Source organism: Perognathus longimembris, chromosome 10 (genome assembly GCF_023159225.1).
Source record: "Perognathus longimembris pacificus isolate PPM17 chromosome 10, ASM2315922v1, whole genome shotgun sequence".
Classification (NCBI taxonomy): Eukaryota; Metazoa; Chordata; class Mammalia; order Rodentia; family Heteromyidae; genus Perognathus; species Perognathus longimembris.
Window position 1 is genome coordinate 7,159,125 of NC_063170.1, and position 23,167 is coordinate 7,182,291.

At 40.3% G+C, this 23,167-nt stretch overlaps 1 protein-coding gene across 8 annotated transcripts in view; it reads right to left on the reverse strand.

The window, feature by feature from the left end:
• Positions 1-8,775: 8,775 nt before the first annotated feature.
• Cntnap4 (contactin associated protein family member 4) overlaps positions 8,776-23,167 on the reverse strand; it is a 238,675-nt gene continuing 224,283 nt past the window's right edge. For 5 of the 8 annotated variants that reach the window (XM_048355089.1, XM_048355091.1, XM_048355093.1 and 2 more), the window contains 3 exons: positions 16,397-16,615; positions 15,427-15,498; positions 8,776-9,612 (listed from right to left, as the gene is read on the reverse strand). In XM_048355089.1, the coding sequence (XP_048211046.1) occupies positions 9,419-9,612; positions 15,427-15,498; positions 16,397-16,615 (485 nt within the window). In that variant the 3' untranslated portion in view covers positions 8,776-9,418. Of the gene's footprint in view, positions 9,613-15,426; positions 15,499-16,384; positions 16,616-23,167 lie in introns of all 8 variants that reach the window. The other 3 variants (XM_048355096.1, XM_048355095.1, XM_048355090.1) reach the window with 2 other exon arrangements.

Sequence of the window (23,167 nt, forward strand, 5' to 3'; positions counted from 1 at the left end):
GTCTGGCTCTCTTGATGAGCAAAAGTCCAGCCCCATGGTTCTATCTGTATTTATACTCATTAGACATCATAATAAGTAAACGAAAATTACAGATGAATGTAGCATGCAAATGAAACGTTAATTGCCCATAAATGTTATGGTGGGTAAATTGGAACTACACAAGAGCAACATTTCTCACACTCGTACGTATAATATGATTCATTTAAAACGCATTTCAGTACCCCTAAAATAAAAATTTCGTAAATTTAGAGCATTGACTCATTGGCTTTCATTAAGGTTTCTTTGACTAGATACTCGCCGAATAGGTTTATTGGTGATCCCAACATGAACCTATAAAGCAACTTGTAACCACGTAGAATTTACCGCGGCCCCGGCACCCCATTCAAGGTTAGGACTATGGAGACGCGCAAGGCCGGGTGATAGATAGGTTCCATTTTGCTTAATGTTTGCCTTGAGGTATTTTATTGTTCTAAATAGGTAGTAAATGTCCATTTCAAAAGAAAAGCAATAGTCAGCAAGCCGTATTTAAAAAAAAAATAACTGGAGGATGGTTTCTATTTCTACCAGCTTTAATCAAGTGAGAGAAAGCAATCATCCTCCATCAACTGCCATGCCACAGGGATCCACGGAGAACAAAGCCACGCTGACTCTGCGCAAGCGCACTGGGCCCTGGCCTCTCAGATTCTGAGGACCAGTGCTCTCAGCAAGCCACAGCTTCAGAGCACCCACGGAGAGGGAGAGACCTGCCTCTGTCTCCACTCCCCTCCCCGCTCCTCTCCTCCTCCTCCTCCTCCTCCTCTCCCCATCCTCCTCTTCTCTCTCCCCCACACATTCTGCTTTTTTTTTTCTCTCTCCCTCATAAATCCAGGTACATGAAGTCTTTTCTCAAAGCAAACCGAAGGATATTAGAAAATTTAATACACCCAACCAAGTGTCTAAGGCTACCGCAATATTGAAACTTCAGATTGCTTTCCAATTTCTCAAAATGTACTTCCTGAGCTAGTAGGCTCAAACTACGTTCTTGTGTTGGGGGGAAATATAAATAAACGATCCAAGTACTCAGAAGCATTTTTAATTGTGACTACACTGTGTGTTTATCTCCTACATCCATTCCCAGTTTTTCATCAGATAACTATTGAGAAACTAATGTTCCCGTCTACAGATGAGATAAATAATCCCAGACAGAAGCAAATGACTCATCCTGATAGTGCTCTTTCATAAGGCAAGCAACACTTTAGTGCAGACCGATGTATGTCACTGAGAGCAAACCACATAGACAAGGACTGAGTATTAATGCAATGGATGGTATATGAACAGTTTGTGAATTCGGTTGAGGTCTTCCTTGGTTCCACTGAATGTGATGTTCAATCGGGAAGTCACTAGGAGATTCTATACCTCCAAAAGACCTCCCCCAATGGAAAGCACCGGGCATGAATAGTTCCAGATGGATAGATGATAGATAGATATAGACAGATGGATAGATAGATAGATAGATGATAGACAGACAGACAGATAGATGATAGATCTCTATATAGAACATATATATATAATTTAGTTGGATCTTTGTGCATACAATAATAACCGAGAACATATTTTTCTTTAACTTATATTTTTCAAGGAAACAACTAACTCGAAGTTTATTTTATGTTCTCTGTATCTTAAAAGTCTGCACCTAAGCTTCAATTCCATGTTAGAAGCCAACAGAAAAGTAGAAATTGCTATGAGGATGTTTTGGAGGCATTTTGGTGCCATATCAATTTCATACATGATGAAATTTCAGCAATGAAGAAGCCAAAATGGTCCAAATTTCCACTATGAAAGATTATCGGGCAAGATGAGAAATATTCTTTCTCTTATACAAATCATAGGTATGAAAAGAAAATGTGGGCAGAAAAAAGTGTGATACCATTGGAGAATTATCATCCTATTTTTCCCATCCATTCATGTCCTGATGGGGTCAGTTAGGTTGATTCGATATCTTGGCTATTGTGAATAATGTTGCAGTGAGCTGGAGAGATCAGATTTCTTGCAATCTTCCTGACCTCATTTCTTTTGGAATATATACCCAGTGGTGAGATTTCAAGATCACCTGGACATTCTATTGTCAACCTTCTGAGGAAGATATACTCCTTTTCCCATGATGGCTCTATTCATTTACCTTCCACCACGAGTGTCTAAGAGTTCATGGGTAAATATTGATCAAAGGCTGCAAAAAGTCATCTAGGAGGAATCAGTTCAAAAAGTCCATTGAACCAGTGGTGATGTCAGTTAATAATATACTGCATTCTTTTCTACTGCTTGTTTTTGTGCTGGTTATGGGGCTTTAACTCCCCCTGAACATTTATATGCCAAGTTAGTACTACCACCGGAGCCATAGTTCCAGTTTGGTTCTTGGGTTTTTTTTCATGGTTATAAGAGTCTTGAGGATGTTCCTGCCCGAGCTGGCTTTGAACCACAGTCTTCAGATCTCAGCCTCCTGAGTAGGTATGATTACAGGCATGCGCTACCAGTGCCCAGCTTATGCTGCGTTCTTAAATAATAGTAAGAAAGAGGGGTTGGAAGTGTGGCTCAGGTGGTAGGGTGCTTGCAGTGAGCAATTAGCATCAGTTACTGAGACTGAGTGTAGGTCTTGGATGAAAGAGAAAAAAAATAAATAGCAAGAAAGTGTACTGAGCGTTATTACCATCAAGTGACAACTACGTGAGATAATGCATAAGTTCATCAGCCATGTGTAGTCATTGTATTATACACAATGTATGTATTATACAAGGTCAATTTAAACAAATAAATTAAAAAAAAACTCTCAGGACTGTCACCACACCATTCTTAATATAAGAATGTTACCTAATTTTCAATTCGTTCCTTCAGGGTTTTTTGTTTTTTGTTTGCCCGAGGCTTTTCTTAAGATCAAATACAGTTCATTTTTCGTATTTGGCTTATTTTCTTTCCTGGAACTCCAATCTCATTCCAAGAGATGCCATTTTCCAATAATTTATTGAATGCTATAAATTCCTACTAAGAAAAGTTGGTCAAATATCTTCAGCAAATGAAAAGAATAGTTATCACAAAGACTCCCAATTCTCAGTCATTTGTATCCATCATTTTTTAATATGTATTTTGGAAGAACAGGTCATTTCACTGCTCAATTAAAAAATTAATTTGTTCCTGCTGAAAATATAGAGAAACATGAATCATTTATAACAGCTTATTCTGAATAAAAACATGAATTCATCCAGCAGAAACATAATTTACCAGGAAGTTTATCACGCGGACAGCTTAGAAGCAGATGTGCTGGCTCGGGGAACATAGAGTCATGTGGAGTAGCACAAGAAATAAGGGAATCATTTTATTAAGAGGAAACCCCAATTAGGCATTATACAAAGAGTTACGGTAAAAAAGAAAACTAGTTTTGCTAGTTTCCTGTGTGATAATAAAATAGAAATTAATGTAATGGCCATTCAAAAATAATGGTTTATAGCTTCTAATTTTTTTTTTTTTTTTTTTTTTGGCCAGTCCTGGGCCTTGGACTCAGGGCCTGAGCACTGTCCCTGGCTTACTTCCCGCTCAAGGCTAGCACTCTGCCACTTGAGCCACAGCGCCGCTTCTGGCCGTTTTCTGTATATGTGGTGCTGGGGAATCGAACCTAGGGCCTCGTGTATCCGAGGCAGGCACTCTTGCCACTATGCTATATCCCCAGCCCTATAGCTTCTAATTTTTGAAGAGGCAAAATGAAAATGGGGAACAAGTCCAGTAAGGAGAGTTTCCAGTCCTTTCTCAGGGAAAAAGAGAGCAGGGTCCGCAGGAAGCCAGAACCTTGGAGGAGCCAGACTCCTACTGTGGCTTGATTCCAGAAAGACGGGAGGGAGGGAGGGAGGGAGGGAGGGAGGAGGGAGGGAGGGAGGGAGGGAGGGAAGACAGGTGACAGAGAGGAAGGAGGGAAGGGGGAGGAGGGAATTGCACATGATGCACCAGAACCTGGAAATATAGAAACAGGCATTTTCTTCAGGAGCATTTTATGCACAGAAGTATAAAGAGACACCTGAATAAACACTTCTCTCTGTCTTGCAAACAGCTCTGGAGTGAAGGCCATCAGGTCCAGCTGGATAAAGAAGCAGGGGTGTGACTGAGATCTCACCAACCTCGCCTCCTCCCAGGATGGCTACATTCCAGTCCCTGCAGCCTTACAGGGTTGATGTTGCTGCACACCAGAAAGGGAGGTGAGCCTGGAGTATTTGATCAAGGAATCCGTGGGCACCTCATAATCGCGAGCATCATTAAAGTGGAACTGGTAGGCAGAAGGGAGTCTGAGAAGGCTGGGAGCGGCCATCGCTGGGTTTCATAATGGAGGAAAGGATGATGAGCCCAGGAATGTGAGCAGTCAGGAGACAGATCTGCCACACACAAAATCCGGCCACCTCCTTGGTCTTATAACACAGTGAGACAAGCTTTGGAACGCTAAGCTACAGAACTACAGAAAGAGAAATATATAGTGTTAAAAAAAAAAGAAAAACATGTTGTACTCCATAACAGAAGTAATACAAAAGTAATAAAGGAAGTTGAGTCAAAGTCCATGCAGAATCAGGAAGACTTCTTTGTCCCCTTAGACACTGAGAATGAGGAGTTCTTGGGGTTGGAGGTGTGGCTGGGGTGGTAGAGTGCCAGCCAATGAGAGTGCCAGGTACTGAGTTTGAGACCTGGCCTCAGAGTTTAAAGAGAAAAATAAAAAAGGTCTTCTAAGCATAGTAGGTTTCAGAAAATTCCAATCAGGTATTCATTCCCTCCCTCCCTTCTATCTATATGTGAATGATGCACAAAGATCATCTGATGTTTGAGAGTTGGCCATGAAAAAATATTTAACAAAAACAAATCAATCATAAGCCCTTCTCCCAAAGAAGAGATTGCAGGGAAAAATACAATGTTAGAGAAGAAAAAGGAAAGGACCCTTCCTCGAATTTACCAATAATATGATAAAAATAAGAGATAATAAACAGCCATAGATAAATTAAATAAATCAGAAAAGCACACCCATAGAACTTGTGAGTGTAATGTGAGCTGGAATTAAAATCTGTCAATAGAGGTGTAAAAGGATAATATGAGGGGGAAATAAACCTCTTCACAAAAGTAGAATAAAATGCCAAGTGGATGAAGGCAGAAGAGAATCTTACAGTACAACCTCAGGAAATATAGACGATTTTTAGAAGGAATGAAGACATAGAAATCAGGTGTGGTAAAGATTAACTTGGCCCCAAAGAAGGCTGGCTTTTGCCCCAAGTCCTGGTGAAGGAATATCTAGGACCTTCCAAAGTCCTACCAAGCTTGCATAAATGGCCCATAACCTTCACCAATGTGTCACGATCATACATGTAGGAGGAACTATTTCAGACAAAGGAAAATGAAAACAGCACGTGACAATTTTTACTATAAAAGTCTGAACTGGATCTTTTGGCTACATTATTGGTACCATCAGCAAATCTATGCATTCTAGAGACAAGATGGGTAATAATGTGGCCCAGACCTCCAAACGTTTTCCAGTTTAACAGTTACAGGACATTATACTGATTATTTTTAAAGTATAATCATGTGTTTACATAAAAAAAATTTATCCATGGCATCTAAGAAAAAAAAATAAAGTAAAAGGATTTTTAAGAAAAGATTGCACTGGGGGCAATCATTGTAATTGCGAATTAGATTTACTTTCGTGTGTAAGCCTTTAAAAAATCAAGCATCCTAGAAGGTATTGATTACTCAACCAAAAATCTGGCCTTTTTCTCATATAACTGCAAATGGTGTCATATTCCTTCTATCTTCATTTCCTGTGCTCACTCAGACACATGAAAGTCATTCCCCATACATCTGCCCAGTACCACAGAATCCTGCTTCTGGATTTTTCTTCCCCATCACCACCCTCCATCATGCAGAATTTGAACATGTTGGGGGGTGGGGCGGGTATTCAAGATGATAAAGTCATCATTTAGTCAACACATGGGTTTGAAAGCCAAGTTCTTTCTGAACCTGCTTTAGTTTAGGATGTCCCTGATTTCATCTTTATTTGATAACTCAGTCAGATCCAGTTCCTGTTGTGGGTTTCACTAAACTTATATCAAAAACTGTTTATGTGACCATTGTCTATTCTGGAGCCAAGGTCTCTAAACTTAATGGTTTTAACAGAAAAACTAGAACTATCAAGGACAATGATCCTTCAAATAAAAGTTAATTGTCATTGAAAAGAGATTGTGGATAAGACATAGAACTATAGCTTCGAGAGTCTAGGTTCTAGATTCTAGATCCAAACGATGGGAGGCTCTCAGGGATTCTCAGTGCTTTCCTACACCACTCCATAATGGCCAGAATTCTAGGTCTTGGGCACACTAAGATCAACACCAGCACAGTGTCACACCCTGCACCCTGCGATTGTGCCCTCAGGAGCAGACATTTACTTCCCTCAGTAAAACCGAGCTGCCCAGGAGGCCACAGGGCGGTACTCTTCCTTCTTCCACTAGGAATGCTCTTAGGAAAGCTGCCAGTTTGAAAGACGATGCCATCTAATAAAAGCTACTCTTAAATGACTGACCTCTTTGGTGGTGGTTGCTGAGTTGCTTTTTTTGTTCTTTCACATCTTCAGGGTGTATTAAATGTACTTTAGAGAACAAAGTTTGGGAATGGATCTCACAAAGGGGCTGTTTTCTAGGGTGCATAAGGGTTCTTTCAGGAGCCGGATTCTTATAGATGGAAATGCCATCCCTCAAGGTTGGCATGCTTCCAGTGCCATACTAGCTGAGCTCTTGTGTATGGTTACCTTTCAATTTAACGACACTTGGAAATGTTGCTCTACTTAAGATGAGACTGTTAATTATGCATTGTTTTCATTTGAAAATCACACAAAGAGATTTATGGTGTTAAACTAGAGAAGGCTGCACTATTTTTTCACATCCCATCTCTGCAATTTGCAGGCAGTGTTCATTTGCTTTCTGGAGAACAAAAGAAAAAAAAAACGAATCAATTTGAATATATAGAAATCTTTCCCCAAATGCTGGCAGCCAAACCCTTGTTTTCTGGCCAAAACTTTAAATCTACTGTAACTCTACTTTACTTGTTACAATTAGAAAACATTTTCCTACTTTTCTTTTTTTCTTCCAGTTCAAAGAAAAAAAAACACATCACTACAATATCAGTTCACAGTTCATGATAATCACAAAATCTATCTAAAAGATTTAACACACAACTTCGTGTGCATTCACACACACAATCATAATATCGAAGGCAAACATCTGCACATATTTTTTTCGCTATTTTAGGAAAGAGAAATCCAGTGTTATTCCCTCATTTTAAACGTGTATACAACATTTCTTAAAATATATTTGGCATTTTATTTCAAAGCGCAATTTATTAAGAAACAAAGGAAGGAGTGGATAACAAACTGGGAAATCAGTGTACTGGGACAGCCGGAAACTGCTGTCTCGAGCAGTGCAAACACAAGACTATGCAACTCCTCTGTCTGTGCTCCTGTCCACGTTCCATTTACAAACAAGGGCAATACTACCACTCACGAAAACAAATACTTGTCAAAGATTCAGAGCTGTAATGATTGTTGCATTTTTAACATTAAATATGATCACTTTTATGTTAAATCCTTCTCTTGCCATCACACATCTTCTGATATATATATGTATATATATATATATTTTTTATCTGAAGGCCATTTACCAACATAGATCTTTGATCAACTGTTCATTTGAGTCCTTTAACATTTAATCAGGCATTTACAGAGACACCAATATGTATATAGACAGGCAGGTTTTAAAGAAGAGTCAGACAGGGTAAGTAAGTAAGTAAGACAGGGACTAAGATGATAGCAATGCTGATTTTACATTTTTTCCAAGCTTTCTGGTACACATAAATTGAAGAATATAATTTGTGCTTGGGAGGCACTTGAGGGCAATGAATATGGGTAATAAAGTGCCTTTATGATTTCATTTGGCTTATGGAACTCAAAGATAGTTCCATGCAAGTATCCTGTTTACATGGCCTCAAGAATAATTATTGTAAGAGTTCCATAAAGATACTGATAATTATTTGATCTCCCAGTATATGAATACTCTCCAATTAGACTGGACTAGTTAGTGACATATGGATTGGGGTATTTTTTGAGGAATTAATACTAGCATCCTAGATGCGAAGGGACTAGAATGACAGATTTGATACAGATCTTATAGTAGGCTAACTTCCCTCAGAGTAGATATCTTTTATTTACTCTACTAGTTGTGCACAAATGAGGTTATGGTGAGTTTTTTTTCTCTTATTTCATATTCGAGGTTTGTGTACATCAAAATTCATGCCTAAAGGTAGATATATGTTAGAATAGGGAATGAAAAGCCTGCACTTGAATTTGTTTCTTTTTTGCTAATATGTAAGAAGACACTCCATGGAATGTAATCATAGGAGATCAAAGAAAAATTGATGATAAACTTTAGAAAAACAGAAATAAAACTCTACCAAAGGAAAAAATACTGGCTTAAGGTTTGGGGAAAATATTCTCAAAAGTATATTTCCTTCGAGGTATTATAGTTGTCCTTAAAAAGAACGTCTTTGCTGTGTGAAGAATTTTTTATATTAACAGGTTTAATTGAAAACAAGTTATAGTCTTTGGGAAATTGGTATTATTTGGGGTCTTAACTTCTGTTACTATCAAGCAATGATAACAAATAAAACAGAAAACTCTGAAAAGGTAAGACATCACATACGGATAAATAACCACTGTACCTGCTGAGGTTTTGTTTTGTTTTGTGTACATACAAATCGCATGTTCAGAGTCAAAGCCAGATACTCAAAACCAAACATGTTCAAAATCATTAGGAAGAGTCAAATAGAGAAAGAGCGATACACACAAGCCAAAGACAGCAAAACATTTTTCCCCAGATGATTGGTGTATTGAATGAATACAGAAAAAGGCAAAAGGGGCTTTATATACTCTTGGCCATTGAGGATGCAAACACCAGCCAAACAGGATCTTACAAGCATTTCCAGGTCTATGAACAACACCATGAGAAGACTAAAGCAAACACAGAGTATGTTCTCAAAGAAAGCCAGGTCATTCTAGTCCAACTTTGATTTCTTACCTCTAACGACATTTAGGTTTAATGCCGTGGAGACCAAGGCTACAGTTTTCAGGGCAGGCATTCAGTGAACCTTCTTAGAGATCAGAGTTGTAAATGAAGAACAGTCTCTAGTTCCGCGGTGACATCGAATGATTGCTGGGAAGTCTGTCACTGGATGAGGACTCCTGGAGCCATCCCAAGCCTGGACATGGGGTGAAAAATCCATTGCCAGAACGTTCCATGTAAGAGCAGTCCTCGTCCATTGAGAGCCCCTGGCTATCAAAACCAACCGTCTTCCTTAGCCCTGGAATACGAGCTGTCAATCAGAAGAAGTACTCTTTCTGATTCTCATTGACTGTATTTTGTATATTAAGCTCGCTTTTCAAAACAGCCTGGGCATGGTCTACATTCTCTGACCTTTTTGTCTCATTTCTTTTGTATAACCTTTTCTGCTGATAAATCCGAATGGCTATAGCAGTGATGCAGAGCAAGATAAAGATCACGACAGCTATCAAACCTAGACAAGAGAGAAGAAACGCCAAGTCAGAACCTCTGGTGGAATACAAGCCATGTTGACCTCATTGCTTCATCAGTGTTTAGGAAATTATTTTCCTTCAATCAGCCTCTACAGAATAGAAATTCTAAATAGGACAGCTTCAAGCATTTCTAATTCAAGAAATATCAGAATGCATTGGGTTTCTTCTGGAATTTGTCAAGCTCCTAGGGTCTCTTCTGATTATTCCAAATATACAATCTTCTATTGATTGATCAATCGGTTGATGATTGATGGGTTGTACTGGTAACAGGACTTAAACACAAGGCCTTGAGCTCTTGCTTAGCTTTTTCACACAATGCTGGCACTCTACCATTTGAGCCACAGCTCCATTCCTGGCTTTTTGCCAGCTAATTGAAGATGAGAATCTCATAGACTTTTCTGCTTGCGTTGACTTTGAACTGTAATTCCCAGATGTCAGTTTCCTGGCTAGCTAGGATTTACAGGTGTGAGCCAACAGTGTTGGGTCTCTTTGGGCTAGTTAGTGACTTCATGTTTAACAGAAAATATGACTTGGTGACCTCTAAGAATATTGTGGCCACTTCATAGAAAGACAGAGACATTTTCATTATTTTGAAATTACAAAAAATGTTAATATATCAAAACAATTAATAGATGATTATGTATGTTTATGATGAAATATTTAACAAGTTTAATTAAGTTCAGAAAAGCCCATAGGACTCCTATCTCTGATAAACTACTCAGAAAAATCCAGAAGTGGCTCTGTGGCTCACGTGGTAGAGTGCTAGCCTGGAGCACAAACAGGCTCAGGGACATTGTGCAGGCCCTGAGTTCAAGTTCCAGGACTGGCAAAAAAAGAAAAGGAGGAGGAGCATTTCAACAGGTCAGTTGATGAGTACTGAATGTTGATCAACAAAACCTCTTCTGCAATTCTCATCAACTGTTGAATAGATCACATCTTTGAGTAACTCTAATAGAACATAGGTACCAACACATGGCTATCTATCTATCTATCTACTTGATTATGATGAAAATAGGTTTTTGAAACTTCAGGTTTACAAATAAAAGTTTCAAGCACTGGGACTCTTGGCGACCCCTGTGGGTATCCGCAGCTTAGAGTTACTGTGAGAGGTGGATGGATGGCCCACAAGCATGACTGTCAAGTTCCTGGCATCCCTGGAACATTAGGAGGAAGTTCAAAGGGTAAAAAGTGATTTCAGGGGGCTGGGAGTATGGCCTAGTGGCAAGCGTGCTTGCCTCGTATACATGAAGCCCTGGGTTCCCCAGCACCACATATATAGAAAATGGCCAGAAGCGGTGCTGTGGCTCAAGTGGCAGAGTGCTAGCCTTGAGCAAAAAGAAGCCAGGGACAGTGCTCAGGCCCTGAGTCCAAGCCCCTGGTCTGGCAAAAAAAAAAAAAAAAAGTGATTTCAGGAGCCAGGAGCCTGTGGCTCACACCTGTAATCCTAGCTACTCAGGAGGTGGAAAGGAGAAGATCGTGGATCAAAGCCAGCCCAGGCAGAAAAGTCCCTGTGAGATTCTTTTTTTTTTTTTCTGCCAGTCCTGGGGCTTGAACTCAGGGTCTGAGCACTGTCCCTGGCTTCTTTTAGCACTCTACCACTTGAGCCACCGTGCCCCTTCTGGCTTTTCCCATATATGTGGTGCTGAGGAATGGAACCCAGGGCTTCATGTACACAAGGCAAGCACTCTACCACTAGGCCATATCCCCAGCCCCCCCTGTAAGATTCTTATCTCCACTTAAGGATTCAAACACTGGGAATGGCTCAAAGTGGCAGAGTGTTAGCCTTGAACAAAAGAGCTCAGAGACAGCACCTAGGCCCCTAAGTTCAAGCCCCACGAGGGGCAAAAAAAAAAAAAAAAAGAGAGAGTCATCATGATTTAAGCTATGTTTCCCTAGGTTGAAACTCCCAATGATGGTATAAAACGAATGTAGGTGACATTCCTAGTTCTTAGCACAAATGAAGGCAGGGACTGTTACAAAGGGAATTCTCCTTGAATTCCTGAAGCAGAAATGAGCACACTGCCAAGCAGAAGCCGGTTCATTTGAGGGCGTCCTTGATGAAGCAGGAAAAGGTATTCGTGTTATTAGATCTGACCCTCGACTACAATTCTTTTTAATGTTTTGTGCGCTCAAGTGGAAAATATACGTAAAGCATTTCTGGTACCCGCTGAGGGAAACACGGTCACTAGAAGCGCTGTGCGAACACTGGATGTTATGAGCAGAATTATGTTTTGGTGTCTCATTTATTTGGAAAAAGAACCGGGAAACTCCAGTTACTCGGATGTGAGTACCTTGCGGAGTATTTTCTAAGATGAATGAAGCCAACAATCTGTCTGCTCAAGGGGGGTAAAAAAAAAAATACAACTAGCAGCAGATGTTGTCAATGCTAAAATTTTAGTTGTCCCATAAAAATAGAATTTGGCAAATTGTCGTCTGGCACCACAAGTGTGAGAATTCCCTCACGTCTAAAAACACTTTGAGGAAGGAGTGGAGGTCCTTTCAACAAAAATAGGTACTATGAAAACAGTAATGTGGAGTGTTACTAAGCCTCCATTCTTGTATAAAGTAGACTCAGGCGGGGAGACATGGCTCAGAAGCAAATTGCATGCCCAGCAAGGGCAAAGCTGTGAGTTCAAACTCCAGTACCACTAAAAAAAAAAACTCTTTCATTAAATAAATGCTTGTGACTGTAATGAAGTCCAATCAAGTCTTTAAGATTTCAGTAAATGACTAGGCAGATGATATGCTAATGTTGTGACGGGCAAGTCACAGGATTGGCAGATGGGGCCTTCAGTCAAAATCAGGGGCAGACAGGCAGGTGGCTCACACCTATATCCTGGGTTCTCAGGAGGCTAAGATCTGAGGGTCAAGGTTCAAAGCCAACCCAGGCAGGTAAGTCTACAAGATCCTTATCTTCAATTAACCACCAGAAAACCACAAATGGATCTGTGGCGCAAAGACCTATAGTACTAGCACAAAAAACTCAGGGACCTGAGTTCAAGCCCTATGACTGACCAAACAAAAAAAAAAAAAGAAATCAAAAGCAGTCTCTCAACTTGTCTGCTCCAAACATGTGATTCGTCCCTTGAGATTGGGGCATATTTCATTATCATAATCTGTTGTACTCAGAAAAAAACATTGATCTCAGCTGTTAGCCCCCCTCAAAAGTACAAAATAATATTCTAACTAAAAGATGGACAGCTACTCTACATCCAAAGCATTCTTGCAAATACGTCCTTATGAAGATATGGTAAAGCTTCCCCCCACCCCCATCTCTAGCTGCCTATTTATGTCTGGGTAGCCTGGCCCCAAACTTTCTAGAACATCTGCATCATCACTTCGGAAGGTCTTATTAAATCCACTCTCCTTTATCCTCCTCACTTAGTTTGTAAGGTAAAGAAATAGATCGTTGAACGTTGAGCGCATAGGGGCATTAGCCAGTTTGTAAAAATGCTTAAGTGGATTAATCGTGGCTACACACTGGGTGCAATTTATGAGGGAACTAGACAACAGGCAAAGTTCTACCACGGGGCGACCAGATGGAGGAGCACACATGAGGACTATCCAGTGTGATTTAGCAGAAAAATGCCACATGGTCCAGATGAAGCCCTCTGAGTTTAGATGGCCTTTGCCAGCTGCTTCTGTTCCTGAAAAGATCAAAAGCAGACAGCACTGGTTTTATGGAAGCTGGTGAGGCCCCCAAATGGCAACTTTTCCATACTTCCTGTCTCCTTTCCGAACATATGAGGGAGTCGTTCACAGGTGAATGTTACTTGCTGCGTTCTAAGATAATAGTAGAACGACTTTTTAGCACATCTTATACCCCACTTAACTCGGTTAATCTTGGAAATGATCTTTGCCCAAAGCAACAACAGTCACCTAAAGATGAAATATTTTGCTCTACTGTTGGTTTCACTCTACAATATTCTGTATTTTCATTGCCTCAATAGCTAACGCACCTAGATCCCTACCAGCCGAGCACATAGTAGGAACACTGTGATAAACAGTGGGTTTGACTAGGAATCTTAGTTTAAAATGCTGATCAAATTGTGAATCCAATAGCTCCAAATGTACTCTTACTGTAGAATGGGTTTCAACATTAACGAAATTACAGATTCTTATGCTTTATTTTTCAAATTTTGTTTTGTCAGATGACTAAATGGGATTTCTATTTTATGTATCTTCACCCATCGGGACTAAGGAAAAGAAAAGGTACAGAAAGAGCAACAAGCACAAAGATTTAACCAAGACTATTCATTGTTTAAATAAAATTTCAACTCCATGAAGAAAGTTCATGTCTAGGTAAGTAGGAATATATTACTTAGTTCCATAAGATCCAATGTAAAGCCCACATAAAAATTTTTCAAGTATATGAACAGCCACTTTAATGTGATGAAATAATTATTTACTGTGATATGTCCATATTATATTCAGAGTGTGGAGAAAAGCTAAGCCACTTAACATTTCAGTAATCTGATTAATAGCATCTTATGAACATTAATCAGGAAGAAAAAAGAAACGGTTATTTCTGGAGTTGGTTTTGAATAAATTATCCCTCAGAGAAGATGCTATCACTTTATAAGGGAGATTTTTTTTTAAGTTGTTGTAGCTGGGTGCCAGTGGCTGACACCTGTAATCCTAGCTACTCAGGAGATTAAGGTCTGAGCATTGCAGTTCAAAGCCAGCCAAGGCAGGAAAGTCTATGAGATTCTTATCTCCCATTAGCCACCCAAAAACTGGAAGTGGAGCCGTGGCTCAAATGGAAGAGCATTAGCCTTAAGTGAAAAAGCTCAGGGACAGCACCCAAGGCCTGAATCTGAGCCCCACTACCTTTACAGCCACCCACAAAATAAGTTTTAGTATTAATTCTGCAGTTTAAAACTATAATGAAACATTCAAGCTAACAGCTTTATATTTGATAAAATATGATTGAAAGTATAATATCCATTGATAGGAGTATCCAAACCATGCAAATATCCTCTTTAATACGTATTAACACAAAAGATATGCTTATAATCTCAACTTGAGATTTGTCTTGCTTTCTCCATGAGAATTGATATGCTGAAGAAGCCAGGAAAGAAATGACATTTTCAAGGATATATTCAACACTCCTTTGGGTTAACAATTGGCCATTTTCAGGTTAAATGCTATTCATTATAACAGTACTGTGACTATTTTTTGAGTGTGATGCTTTAGTAAAATTGTCAATAACTTTACTGCAAGTTTCCAAGGAGGCCAAGAAAGAATTCTGGAAGATTGCATGAAACAATCTAGCTCAAGTAGTAAACTGCCCCTGGGCCCTCTCAACTCAGTGATCGGGCACTTGGGGTATGTGTCGTTTCTGTATAGTTTTATGAGGCTATATATTTGCCATTATTAGGGTTTTTTAATTTATTGTCAAGGTAATATACAGAGGGATTACTGTTTCATATGTAAGGCTGTGAGTACATTTCTTATCTAACGTGTTACCCCCTCCCTCGTTTTTCTCCTAACTTCCCCTGCCCCACTCCATTTCCCTTCCTCCCCCACCCCCAAGTTGTACAGTTGGTTTTCAGCATGATGTCTTGTAAGTATTACTGTTGCATTAGTTCTCCTCTTACCCTTTGTCTCTCCATTTTGGTGTTCCCTTTCCCTAGTTCCAATGAACGTACAGGGTTTTTTTGGTACTGGGTACTGAACCCAGAACATTGTATCTGAAAGGCAAGGACATTGCCACTGAGCTACTTCCCAGCCCTTCACCATTATTAGTAATGATAATAAAAGCTGCTCATTTGCTCACTCATGCTTCCCATTACCTCCAATGACCGCAGAGTCACTTTTGATGGCATTGGTGAGAGGTTCTCTGTCATCCAGAGTTCCAGAATGATCTGCAATTAAAGTATAAAACGGGTCAGGGCGATAAAGACAAATAAAGAGAAGAAAGTTTGAAAAACTCACTAGGGGTACGGTTCAAATGTTGGAGCACTTGCCTAGCATGCAAGAGGTCCTGAGTTTAATTCTCGGGACAAGAAGAAAAAGGAGAAGGAGCAGAAGGAGGAGGAGAAGGATAGGAAGGAGAAGAAGGAGGAAGAGGAGGGAAGGGGAGGGTAGTTGGAGGAAGAGGAGGAAGAAGAACAGAAAGAAGATTCCTGGGCTACAAAAAGAAGGAAGAGAGGAATGGGGTAGGACGGAAAAGAAAGATGCATCATGTTTTAAACAAAAACGAAAAAAATAACCAACCCTGGGGTTGGAGGCATGTCTCGGTTGGTAGAGCGTCAGCAAGTGAGCAAAGCATCAAGTACCAAAAGATAAATATATTAAACAAAAATAGGACAGGCCAAGCATAGGTGGCTCAGGCCTGTAATCCTAGCTACTCAGGAAGGCAAGACCTAAGGATCAAGGTTGAAAGCCAGCCTGGGAAGAAAAGCCCATGAAAGTCTTATTTCCAATTAACCACTTAAGAACTGGAAGTGGAGCTGTGGCCCAAAGTGGTAGAGAGCTCGCCTTGAGCACAAAGAAGCTCCAGGACAGTGCCCAGGTCCTGAGTTCAAGGCCCAGGACTAGCAACAACAACAACAACAAAAAGGAAGGATGGAGGTGAGCCTAGGGCCTCTGTAATTTTCTATTCAAACAATATCAACTGCAATCGAAATGGTATGACTCTGGAACAGAAATAAGAAAGCAATTTGCAAATTAAAACCAATGTTCAGAACCCGTCTCCTGACGGCAGTAGCATCACGATACAATGATCTCGTGCAGGTCTCGTGGGGAGACATCCTTCATCACCTGTAAATGAGTGCGTTCTTTCCCTTGACGTGGCATCAGTGCCAGCCTGGGCCACACAGCTGGACTCTGTCACATGTCCTGTGATGGTGACCGGGGTGGGGTGGCTGGGGTGCAGGGCGGCCTTCAGAGGAGCCACGTGGCTGAACTGCACCGCCGAGAGGCAGCCCGTGAAGCCCTGGGCTGCAGCCAGTGCCGTGTCCTGGTCTACTCCACTGTGCTCTGTGAACCCAAAGACACGCCGCCAGGTTAGTGAGATCTGACAAGTGCAGTCAGCCAACGCCGCAGAGCAATCCATCCAGCAGCCACCAAGCCGTAGCAACGGGGCGTCTTCTTGTTGGATTTGTCAAACAGAATAGAGGCGTGGACTCATTCTACAACTCCATGTTGAAATATCCCAAGTTCATGAGCGTCATTTGCAAGTGTGGCTACCTAACCAAGACAGAGCAAGCTCTGCTAAAATGCCCTCACCAAGAATAAGGCAGATGGGCTGGGAATATGGCCTAGTGGCAAGAGTGCTTGCCTCCTACACATGAAGCTCTCGGTTCAATTCCCCAGCACCACATATATGGAAAACGGCCAGAAGGGGCGCTGTGGCTCAGGTGGCAGAATGCTAGCCTTGAGCAGGAAGAAGCCAGGGACAGTGCTCAGGCCCTGCCAAGGCCCAGGACTGGCCAAAAAAAAAAAAGAATAAGGCAGAGTATGAGCCGATTGGGGAAGGGAGACAGGTTCTAACACTGCCAGTGTACAAACAGACCATTAAAATGTATGTATGAGATGGCTTGTAGTCAGTAGTATCAAGAGATGTGTCCTAGATTTTGAAACCAGTTCTGCTCAACTCTGTGTGTGTGTGTGCGTGTTCTTTTCTTTTCTTTTCTTTTTTGAGAGATAAGCCATGAAAATAACAGAAGATAGATGGGAAGGAAAATGACTCTCTACGTTTTCCTGGTCAAATGCTGGTCCTGAAAATTCAAACTGGCTGAAAGCTTTCTGGGACTTTAAGATGCAACCGAAGCCTGCCAGGGCCCTGCTTCTAGAGGTCATAGTATAAGGGCATTAATTTCTCAGGTACAGCACTGAATTTTCTCTTTGTTTCAACAACAGCTGATTAATTGGAAATATGTTTATGCCACCTAGGTAGGTAACACCTGCTCCCATGTGAATGAAAATTTAGTTCGTGTTGAACTATTTTAAATTCTCAAGGATCAATACTATTTTGAATTATATTATAATACATTGTATGTAATAAATATTAATAATTTGGCAGCTCAGAATCTAACCTAGATAGCAATTGTTTAGCATGCCTAAAATCTAAACCAAGAAAATAGATTGTAGAGGTTTTATTTACTGCTATTATTAATTATAAAGGGATGACAATTCCATAAGTCAATTTATGAGTGCAATGTTTCTTGATAATGTCAGCTCTTCATACGTTCTCCCCCACTTTCCCCTCCCATCTCTACCTACAAATCACATAGTTCATTTTTTTACATAACCTACCTTGAAGACAATGACCGCATTGTAGAGTTGTTGTTTTTTTTTGTTTTGTTTTGTTTTTTTTGGTCTCTCTATAAAAAACCCCTAGTAGGCATTAAGCATTCATGGAGTGTATAGGATGCGCTGGGCACTGTGATGAGGAACTCTCGTGTTAATATTTAAATGTTTCCATGTCCTCAGAGGAGGGTCACAGCCCAGCGCCCAGATGTGCGAGACTGGGCTCCGGATTTTAATGATTTACGGGACGTTCCACAGGGTACTGGCATTTTGTGCTGGACCTCATCACGAGTTCCTTTTGTTCAGAAACGACTTGGATGGCTCCCATAGAATTTCCTTTCTGTGATTACATCTTCTGCGGTGCCATTTTACATTTTCTTTTAATTTTAGTTTTGTTGGGGGAGTGAGTTTCAAGGTCTTTCTTTTTAAGGTAATGTTAAGTAGCTCAACTCCTCAGCTCCAAGCCTGCTTTTCTTGATACATGTAGGTGTTTGAAGAATGCTTTCTTCTTTTTTAAAAAAATTTTATGGTACAGAGGGGTTACAGTTACATAGGTAAGGTCATGAGTACATTTCTTTTTAAACAGTGTTATCCCCCTCCCTCATTTTCATCCATTTTCCTCCCCCGACTCCCCTCCTCCAACAAGTTGTAGAGATCATTTTTGAAGAACACTTTCTGTTGGCTCCATTTTCATTCATATTTTTTACCTACTGCAAAGAAACACCGAGCAGACATTTAGTATCATGAGAGTCAATCTCTAGAAAAGAAAACAAAAGATTAGAGAGACCACATCATTTTTCTGTTGTGGCCTTTAATCACTTCCAGAACGTTCACCGTGTATCATTCTTAATTAGCTATACTTAGAAGCGTGTGTGCATTAACCCAAGAGATCTCAACACTAGTTATGGAAAGACTTAGTGGATTTTTTTAAAAAAAGAAAGACGGAAGAGAAAGGACTTTAATATTTAGACACATACTGTGGCTGCATGAGCAGGCCAGTGGAATACAGGATTTCCAGTTCGAATGGCCCATCTCTGGAAGCCATGTCTGACATACACGGAACACCCTCTCCCCCAGTAGTCTTCTGTCTCTCCACACAAAGGCAGCATTGAGAAGATAACACTGGTTCGCAGTCCTAAAGCATCTAGTAAACGCTAAGCCTCCAGTATTAGGGGAAGCACTTCATCCATACACATAGAGCCAAAGGACCACTTAGCCACCCATCATAGTCATCTCTCTGTAACTCAAGTGCTGAATGGATGAATCGGAATGGGTGAGTCAGGAACAGATGAGTTGTGGGTGGATGAATCCTGAGTGGATGTATGCTCAGCCTGCCAAGAGCCGCGGCTCAACTATCAGCCAATCCAACCAACCTTGGATAAGACACATCCTTTAAAAATGGTATCCATATTAAGCATGTAAAGACTTTTCCTTAGTATTACTCTCTGAACACGATAGGATAACAATTATTTGCATAATATCTGCGTTTTTTTGAGTGTCATAATAATTTAGAATGATTTTGAACATCTGGTGATATTTAGAGGTTATCAATTCTACACCATTCTGCATAAGACTCTTGAGCATTCATGGATTTAGGAATCTGAAGGGCGTCCTGGAACTATTCTTCCTGGATAAGAAAGTACAACTATAGATTCAAAAATACATATATTTTAGGAAAATTAGCATTCTTGCTTTGGGAGGTTTTTTGTTGCTGTTGGCTGAAAGTAACTACACTTTAATAGCACCATAATCAGGGCAGTGTTTCTTCCCATTTCTTCTACAAGAAGGTTAAGCGGTTGAATAAATATTCTACAAGTTTTTTAAATAATCGTATCCTTGAGCCAGAAAAAAATAAATGTAAATAGTCAACATTCATTTTCCTCATGGAGATCTGATAGGAGGCTTTTTTTTTTTTTAAACCTCGCATTTACCAATCCAAGTCATTTTGCCTTTTGTATGAGTGATACTGGTTCCAGGGAGAAGAATACAGGAGCTGGATTTCCTGCGGATCTCACATCTTGCCTTTGAGCCGAGAGGACAGATAATAAACATAGAAACAGAAAGTAAATGAGAATTCTGAACAGCAATAATGCTGTTGGGGGAAAAACAAGTAGATCAGCCACGGTGATGGAGGGTGTGTGAAAGAGGAGGTTATCTTGATGGATTGGGTTTGCTTTTGTGTTTATTTTAAGAAGCCCTCAGTCCAGTGGACCTGTTTGCTTAATACTGCATGAATATTACCGCTGCATTTTCTTTCCTTTTTTTTTTCCAAATTTTTATTATCAAGCTGATGTACAGAGAGGCTACAGTTTCATACATTAGGCATTGGATACATTTCTTGTACTGTTTGTTACCTTGTTACCGCTGCATTTTCTGACCCTGTTATTTCTTCTTCTTTTAATGTTTGTCATATTCTTTGTGGGTTTTTTTTCCTGTTTTCATTTTTATCATGGGTTTTCCTCAATAATCTTCCCTCTGAATTTGCATACAAACTATTTTAGCTTAGAAACTTTTCCATAGGTTGTGCAGGCAACTATTGTTTCAATTTTACCTTCTGTGTCCCTTTGTCCACTATATTCTCTTACTGGGTGTTATTATTATTATTATCCAAATGATTACATTTTCTCTCTTGATATCTATTATTGTAGGACTTACTTCTGTGTAAGCCAAAGGTTTTTCATTGCCTTTGTTCTCCAGATGATAAAGCCAAGAATCCATAAAGATGATTCTTCCCAGTTGAATTTGTAGTTGTCTTCTCACCTAAAAAAAAATCATATCTTTAATTCCCAAGGTCCTTTTGCTGCCTTATTGGAATTTTCTTAACATACCCTTGTTAAGATCCACTTGTGGCATTTTCTGTATCCTTGAATAGTTTTATTTTGGTTGAGGAATCTTTCTGGCTGTTTTGTTTTCTCTCTCCTCTTTGGTTGATGTTGAATCCTTTTAAGCGTGAGAGTTTTGTTTCAAAATCTGCTTCCAGATACTAATGTGCCTTGCCTTGAATAGCTGAACCCCGTAAAGACTGCTGGAGTCTGTCGCCATGCGCCCGCAGTGTACCATCTTCATGCAGTTTTGGAGAAGATAAGATGAAGATGATGTTGGCGCCATTTTTAGGTTCTCCTCAGCACCTCAAGACAAGGGGAAAACAAGCAAATTGATGCTTTCTAGGGCAGATCTTTCCTGTGAAGCCCAAGCGTCTCTCTCCACAAAGCGAGCATCCAAATCGTCTTCCCAAGATTCTTCTAGATTGGTCCCTCACATTTCCAGAAGAAGACCAGGAGTGATAGGACATTTTCCTTGCTGGTATCTTCCAGACTGACTCTCCCTGCGCTGGACCATCAACTCCTGGTCCCAGGATCAGGAATGGCCTGGAATTAGAACTAGGACCAAGGACGACAAGAGGACTCAGCTGCCATCTTGCCAGAATGGTGTTGCTTTTGAGAAAATAAGACAGAAAACAAAGAAAGGATAGCTTTACCCCAAAGTCGCTTCTATGCGACGCCAGACTTGCAAACACATAGCATCATGCATTTGCTTTGACAATTGTACAACCCAAAATACTCATCTTGCTTATTTTTCTCTTTTCAGTTAGGGATACTTATGATCAGAAACATATGGAATACTATTGCCTTGTCATCTGTCTGTGAAGCTGAGGACAAATCCTTCCTCTGCTTTCTCTTCTCTAGCCTTTTACACCAGGTTGGCATTTCAGGAATCGTATAATAAGAAACAGAGCTGGACCCTGCTGGTTTATGCCTGTATTCTTAGCTACTCAGGAGGCTGAGATCTGAGGATCACAGTTCAAAGCCCTCAGGGACAGCAACATCCATGAGACTAGCAAAAATCTAGAAGTGGATGTATGACTGAAGTGGTAGAGAGCCAGCCTCAAGCAAAAAAGCTAGGCGAGAGCACATGGTCCCAGTACTCTACAAAAATAAGCTCCCATTGCCTATGCCGACAAAGGGAATAACTTCTACCTGTGTAAAGAAAGGCCATTGAACCAAAGCCCTACAAGAGAAACAGAATCCTGAGAAATTAGAATGTGATCGAGTGTCTTTCTATTACAAAGAAGGGGGTATGCCTGGGAAGCTATGGCAGTAAATGCACTAGACAATTACAGGAAGTACTTTACAACATTCCCTTGGGCTCCCAGGAGCCCCCACAATTAACCATAGGGAAACTCAGGAAACCAATGTGCCTTGGCTGTAATTTCAGACCTCTGAGAGGGAAGCCATCTTTAAAAGGGATCTCAGTATCTTCAAGCCACTGAGAGAAAGAGAAAGAAAGCTAACTACAAAAGTGGCACAACGAATCAAAGAAGCAGCCAGGGAGAAAGCCAAGCAATGCGTGTGTGTCATGCTAGACAATCACACCAAGCCCTCAACAGAGAAAGAATTAGTGAGGGGGGAGGAGGGAATAAAAATAAAAACCAGCAAAGCAGATAATAAATACCATGCAGATAAAAAGAGAAGCTTATTTTAAAAGGTTATTTAACTGCCAAACCTAACTTCTCGGAGGTATAAACTATAAGCCCTAATTAATACAAAAGTTATTTATGGATGGTAATGTTAAGGTAACCTATATTCTTCCCTTTTTCTTTCAGAAAAAAGTCTCAATTGAAGTATAATTTGACAAGGGATTTACAAAATCAAAATGTCCTTAATTATATGCCTCTATGAAGGCGTAGAATGACACTGCCCCATTCGTAAGGAAATGGAAGGACTTGGAAAAAAAATCATACTAAGTGAAGTGAGCCAGACCCAAAGAAACATGGACTCTATGATTTCCCTCATAGGGAATAATTAGTACATGTCTAGGATAGTCACAGCAGAGGATCACAATAGCTCAATAGCTACGCCCATGTGAACATATAAGATGATGCTAAGTGAAATGAACTTCATGTTATGGAAATAAGCGGTATATTATTGTTGTAGTTATTTCCAGCATGTCATGTGAAACTGTACCCTGTTTATTTTTCTCTTGTATTTCCTTCCCATGGCTTTACCGTTGCTATCACTGTATCTGATCTTAGTACCCTGGGAAAGGGAATACCAAAATCAAGAGATAAAGGATAAAAAGACAAACCATTGCAACAGTGATACTTACAAAACCAATTAGTGTAAACCAACTGTACAACTCATGGTGGGGAGAGGGAAGTGGGGAGGAGGGAGACAGAGAAAAATGAGGGAGGAGGTAACAAGTTGGTTAATAAATGTACTTGCCTTACACATGAAACTGTAACCCCTCTGTACTTCACTTTGACAATAAAGAAGAAAAAAA